Source organism: Monomorium pharaonis, chromosome 8 (assembly GCF_013373865.1).
Source record: "Monomorium pharaonis isolate MP-MQ-018 chromosome 8, ASM1337386v2, whole genome shotgun sequence".
In the NCBI taxonomy this organism is placed as follows: Eukaryota; Metazoa; Arthropoda; class Insecta; order Hymenoptera; family Formicidae; genus Monomorium; species Monomorium pharaonis.
In genome coordinates this window covers 19,982,430-19,989,513 of record NC_050474.1, presented here as the reverse complement: position 1 = coordinate 19,989,513, position 7,084 = coordinate 19,982,430, and the positions used below count along the sequence as shown (strand labels likewise).

Sequence of the window (7,084 nt, the reverse complement as noted above, 5' to 3'; positions counted from 1 at the left end):
AGTATATAAGATATTGTTTATTTGCTAAAACTATGTAATTTAAAAATCAAAGTTTTTTTAATTTGAATAATTCAAATTAATAATTTTATAGTACTTTTAAATATAATCTTTGGTGTAACAATTTGGTTTATTAACTATAGAAGATTAAGGGAAGTATGATTAGTTCTTTGTTCAATGTATTGAATTTTTATCAAGATTATACAAGTATATACATTGCATGCAGAATATAAATGTACTAGTTGCTTCTTCTGGAAAACTTTCTCTTTCGTACGTAAGTACGTTGTACACGTGCGTTTGTATACATATAAACAAAATTAGAAGCACAAATAAATAAATATGTTTGTTTTCTGTTGTGTGTTTAAGTTGTGGGTTGACTCGAAAAAAAATTACAACGTTTCTAAAGCTTAATTTTTATATCTTTATTTGTCGCAAAACATGGAAACGTGCTTGGGAAAATTGTTTTGATTCTTTGTAGTGGTTGCGGCATTCATCGTGTTGTAATGCAAAATTATCGCATAAATGTTATATTTGTATCGACAAACGCAATTAAAGATCGCGGTTTTAATTTCTTGTAATTGAAGTATAGAAATTTCAATAAATTTTCCGACAATAATTAAACCTGCAATCTATAATAAAAACACTGTATTTTATTTATAAGAAAAAGTAGATAAAAATGATATCTTTAGACTTTTATATCTTTTTTGTCATATTTTAAATAAGATTAGTGTTATAAACGAAACAACAAATCGCATTTAGAATAACTAAACTTCATTTTAATATATATACATAGATAAACATGCATTAGTACTTATTTTTTAATGTCATATTGTTTATGATTTAATAGCTTTTAAATAAAAAAAATGTTTAAATATATGAAACAAATTGTTCGCAATTCATATATACATATGTTGTAAGATATAATAAGATATAATCACATGTATGTAATACATATAACATTTTATGTAAAATTATAGAATTTTCTTTATGTTGCTTCAAGAATTTAATTATGCAAAATATATTTTAAGAATGAAAATTTGACGAATATTAGTTGATATAGACAACGATACAAACGCACAATTTATCAACCACGATTGGTTTTTTCTATCCACTATATTTTCTGATCAAGACTATTCTTTGATTCGTGTAAAAATTGCTGTACAAATTACAATAGTACGATAATAAAATTATTAATTTAGTAAACGCATAAATTCCTTATAAATTAAAATATATAAGAAATGTACAAAGTGCGTTGATGTAACGTTAATAAAAAATTTGGTACGTCTTAAAAAACTATATAAAATACATCTCTAACTTTCTAAGATGGTTTTGGTAGTTGATCCAGTCGTGAAGCGACTTCGGCAAGTTCGACGACAGCTTCGCTGATCCTTCTTTCGTATATCGGATCTTTCTCCATGGTAGAGAGGACAATCTCTTTCCTATTCCGAAACCAATAATCGGCGTAAGATGCCGGGTCGTTCAGAATCCGCGCGCCATTCTCGTCCATTAGAACCATAGGAAAGCGGATTATCGCGGTAATAAGAGCGCCTAATCGTTGTTCCTCCATGCCTTTGATCAGTTCAGACCATGAGGGTGTTTGCGTATGAATTTCGTGAATGTTTAGAGTCTCGCGCAGCGTATCGTAATAATGAAGCAACATCGCGCTTTCCCAAGTCTCTCGGAAATCCCGGTCCGCGCACTGGTACAAAAACTGTGCTACGTCGTGCGCCAAGGGAGAATACCTGAACAATTGAAAGTCTATCAGCAAGCATTTAGGCATCGCGTCGTTATTGAAGAGAAGATTGTTGCCCCAGAGATCTCCATGACTGACCACGTTCGCCTTTGTGCATGACGGCTTCATGGCGTAATACACCTGCTCGCAGGTCGATCGTATCAGGTCGGGATCGTGTCCCAGCCGCTCAGCTATGGCCGCGGCAACATCGACACCCGCTTCGAACCACTTCCGCGTCAGTCCCTCGCGATTGAACTCTATTTCTATGAAGACATCGGGATACAGTTGGTTTAAGGGTTTGCCGAGGCGAGTTTCCGCCAGCAGGGAGGCGGCGTGCAGTCGCGCGAGAGCGCTTAAGCCCGCACGCACGAGCGTCTTGTCAAATAGCTTATCCCGCATTGAGTAGCCTTTGCTACTCAATTCCTCGAAAATTATCGAATCGTTTTTCACTTTGTAGCACATAGGCACATATGGTTCCCCACGGTATCCCTCGTTGAGCAACGGCATTATGACGCTGTAAAATTTCGTCTCTTTATGGAAGACACCCTTTTCTATCACATAGTTGGCTTGATCGGGCACATGATATGGCACAGTCTTCAGAAAAAATGCGAGAGTGACAGTTTCCTTTTCCCTCGTGGCTACTATATCGAGTAGATAATGAGAGCCGAGAAATCCGACTTTGTCGTCGGAGTACGGCCGAATAGCGTATTCTATCAGATCGGCGTCATTGCTTAACGAGCGTTTCACTACCTCTTTCACTTCCTCGGAAGAAAGCAAATTATAGATGTTATTTTTGGTGCCATCGGTGGTTTCCATTTTAAGATATTCTTTTACATATAACTGTATCAATCAACCGTATTCTTTCCGTAAACGATACTTTTAGATAAGTGAGTATCAGGGCAATCTGCTCGTCTTTATATACTGGTCGTATATATGTGCCAACATCATGTTTACTAATTTATCAACTGATCACGTTGCATGTATACATAATGTAATATATTTCTATCAAGATATCTTTCGACAAGAACTTTCATCGCATGATATCGCATGATTTCCAGTGATGCAATAAAATTAAATCTGACAAATGTATGTTAAATTCATATGCTTCTTATATTCTTATTTGACACTAGAATACTATTGATTCATGTTGTTGTTTGAAACACACGGTCAATATATTGTCTCGAAAAGAGTATCATCGCTATGATAATGCTGAAAGCACTTCCGATGGAAGCTGAAATTGAATACGCTTTTAAACGGTTATTAAAATCATTTAATTTTTAATATTTATTTGAGTGTGAACCTGTATAATTTTGAGTTTCAGGGATTTAGAGTTATTTCTACGAGAATATTTTTAGGCTACAGTTAAGATTTTTTATACCTGTAATAAATTTTGCGTTGTCTGGTTTGTTTGTCGATGAGACATCGACGATGTAATCTTGGCGTGCAAATGGCATAGTGTTTGAACAAAATCTGTTTCACACTTCTGTGACAACGCTGTAAATATCTGTTGTGAATTCAGACATGCAAAATCCAAAATCTTATTTTATCTTTCTTATTTTACTGTTTATTTTATCTAATTATTGCTACACTAAAACAAAGATAGAAAATATAGTTCTAATAAAATCAAGTTATATCTTGACTAAAATTTTAACCTAGAACATAAATTAGTGTAAAAGTATTATGAATATTAACTGAAATTACTGGTATGCTTCGACTTGTTTGTTTTACCGAACCGTCACGTATTAGTTTAAAAATGTCTCTTTCAAAATTGAAGGACAAGAGCTTAAACGTGTATTTAATTAATTGTGCAATTTATATTTAATTTATATCATATAATTATTATTTAGAGAGCAAAATAGTCAGAGCATAGAGAGCATAAAAGTCGCAAATGACATCAAGAAGATTAGTAAAAATAATTATTAAAAAACATTTTTTGATTAATTTATTTTTATGTCATTCTAATATTATTATGACTTGTTGTTCTACTTGAGTATAATGAATTTCTTTTCTGTTTCTTAATGTGTTTTAATTAACTAATAGCTTCAGAATTATTTATTTTTATATATTATGGATATTTTATTTAATATATGCTGACGTATATTTTGTATTCTGTACTTTTTCGATGTAGATTGAACCGAGGACTTCTCAAGAGAGGTATTGCAGCAGACATAACAGTCTAGAAAGTTTATCTTATCCTTATGCTTATGTCATTAAAATTTTTGTAATATTTTTTAAAAATCCAGATTATAAACTATGGCCATTATACCTGAGTTTACTCTATAGATCCGCGTTTGTCATTAAAGTTTACATATTGCCGAGGATATTTGTGTGGGTTGCAACAGACAAACCAACCTAGATTTAAAGTAGAAGATTGCAGAAATTGCACAAATTTCACTTGGAGGTGTAGCGGGAATCCTTAAGGAATCATTCCAAAAATGCCGAAAACTTTAGGTATGCAAAATTAACTTGCGCAAGTTATTGTTTGTTAAAGTATAACTTTATCATTTCACACACATACACACAGCTTGATGAAAATATTCGCACTATAAATGATTGTTATCGTATTATTTTTAAAGACAGCAATGATGATGCCCAAGATAATATTTCAGTTGTAAGCGATAACGAAGCACACAGATAAACGAGAAGGAGGATATGCATGGACGACGATGCAAATGCACAACTTATCAATCACGATTGGTTTTTCCTATCCACTATATTTCCTGATCAAGACAATTTTCCTTAATTCGTGTAAATATTGCTGTACAAAATTACAATGGTAAGATAATAAAATTATTAACTTAGTAAACGCATAATTTTCTTATAAATTGAAACATATAAGTGATGTAACACAAAGTGCGTTGATGTAACGTTAATAAAAAATTTGATGAGCGTTAATAAACTACATCTCTAACTTTTTAAGATGGTTTTGGTAGTTGATCCAGTCGTGAAGCGAGTTCGGCGAGTTCGACGACAGCTTCGTTGATCCTTCTTTTGTATACCGGATCTTTTTCCATGATAGAGAGGACGATCTCTGTCCTATTACGAAAACAATAATCGGCGTAAGATGCCGGGTCGTTCAGAATCCGGGCGCCAACATTTTCGTCCATTAGAACCGTAGGAAAGTAGATTACCGCGGTAATAAGAGCGCCTAATCGTTGTTCCTCCATGCCTTTGATCAGTTCAGACCATGAGGGTGTTTGCGTATGAATTTCGTGAATGTTTAGAGTCTCGCGCAGCGTATCGTAATAATGAAGCAACATCGCGCTTTCCCAAGTCTCTCGGAAATTCCGGTCCGTGCACAGGTACAAAAACTGTGCTACGTCGTGCGCCAAGGGAGAATACCTCAACAATTGAAAGTCTATCAGTAAGCATTTAGGCATCGCGTCGTTATTGAAGAGAAGATTGTTGCCCCAGAGATCTCCATGACTGACCACGTTCGCCTTTGTGCGTGACGGCCTCACAGCGTAATACACCTGCTCGCAGGTCGATCGTATCAGGTCGGGATCGTGTCCCAGCCGCTCGGCTATGGCTGCAGCAACATCGACACCCGCGTCGAACCACTTCCGCGTCATACCCTCGCGATCGAAAGCTGTTTCTATGAAAATGTCGGGATACAGTCGGTTTAAGGGTTTGCCGAGACGAGTTTCCGTCAGCAGGCAGGCAGCGTGCAGTCGCGCGAGAGCGCTTAAGCCCGCACGCACGAGCGTCTTGTCAAATAGCTTATCCCGCATTGAGTAGCCTTTGCTACTCAATTCCTCGAAGACTATCGAATCGTTCTTCACTTTGTAGCACGTAGGCACATATGGTTCTCCGCGATATCCCTCATTGAGCAACGGCATTAGGACGCTGTAAAATTTCGTCTCTTTATGGAAGACACCCTTTTCTATCACATAGTTGGCTTGATCGGGCACATGATATGGCACAGTCTTTAGAAAAAATGCGAGAGTGACAGTTTCCTTTTCCCTCGTGGCTATTATATCGATTCGATAATGAGAACCGAGAAATCCGATTTTGCCGTCGGAGTACGGCCGAATAGCGTACTCTATCAGATTGGCGTCATTGCTTAACGAGCGTTTCACCATCTCTTTCACTTCCTCGAAAGAAAGCAAATTATAGATGTCATTATTCTTGGTGACATCGGTGGTTTCCATTTCAAGATATTCTTTTACATATAACTGTATCGGTCAACCGTATTCTTTCCGTAAACGATACTTTCAGGTAAGTGAGTATCAGGACAATCTACTCGTCTTTATATACTAGTCGTATATGTGCCGACATCATGTTTACTAATTTATGAACTGATCACGTTGCATGTTTACATAATGTAATATATTTCTATCAAGATATCTTTCGACAAGAGCTTTCATCACGTGATATCACATTTCCATTGATGCAATAAAATTAAATCTGACAATGTACGTTAAAATCATGTGCTTCTTTATTTGACACCAGAATGTTGATTCTTTGAAACACGCGGTCAATATATCATCTCGAAAATCGGTATTATGGCTATGAAGAGACTGATGAAAGTACTTTTAATGGAAGTTGAATGCGCGTTTAAACGGTTAGTAAAATCATTTAATTTTTAATATTAATTTGAGTGAATACTTTTATGAGTATATAATTTGTAATTTTAGGGATTTAGAGTTATTTCTAATACGAGAATATTTTTAGGCTACAGTTTAAGATTCTTTATACCTGTAGTAAATCTTTGTCTGGTTTGTTTGTCGATAAGACATCGTCGATGCAATCTTGGCGTGCAAATGGCATAGTGTTTGAACAAAATCTGTTTCATACTTCTGTTGCAACGTTGTAAATATCTGTCGTGGAATTCAGACATGCAAAATCCAAAATTTTATTTTATCTTTCGTATTTTCCATTCAATTATTGCCACAATAAAATAAATGTAGAAAATACAATTCTAATAATTATGTCGTATTTTGTAAAAAATTTTACATGACAACTTTTGAATTAAGAAGGTTAAAACATAGATTAATATATACAATTATTACTATGAATTTTGATTCAGTCAGATGCTTTACAGATATTTTTATTATTTTAAGAATAATTTAAACATTTCTCATATTTTTGTGTGTTAATAACGTTATATATACACACACATACACACACACACACACACACACACACACACACTATTTAAGAAACTTAGCTCGGCATTGTTACATATACGATTAATGGAACATTTATATTATATCGTGGAGCATTTACTTTATACTGTGCGCTTTATATGCGACTAATATTTCTTTTGCATTTCTTTTGCAAATACTTTTATTTAACTATGTTATTTATTTAAAAAAAATTTTTTTTTTAATTTTTTTTTCCGATAAATAAATA

At 34.5% G+C, this 7,084-nt stretch overlaps 2 protein-coding genes across 2 annotated transcripts; both read right to left on the bottom strand.

The window, feature by feature from the left end:
- Positions 1-958: 958 nt before the first annotated feature.
- Positions 959-4,080, bottom strand: LOC105830529. The gene has a single exon (XM_012669902.2). It carries the CDS (start codon positions 2,543-2,545, stop codon positions 1,316-1,318), a length of 1,230 nt encoding a protein of 409 aa, XP_012525356.2. The 5' UTR covers positions 2,546-4,080; the 3' UTR covers positions 959-1,315.
- A 343-nt stretch (positions 4,081-4,423) lies between these two features.
- LOC105828373 lies at positions 4,424-5,961 on the bottom strand. Its single transcript, XM_012666667.3, has one exon. The coding sequence runs from the start codon at positions 5,878-5,880 to the stop codon at positions 4,645-4,647; it is 1,236 nt and encodes a 411-aa protein (XP_012522121.2). The 5' UTR covers positions 5,881-5,961; the 3' UTR covers positions 4,424-4,644.
- Positions 5,962-7,084: the final 1,123 nt, after the last annotated feature.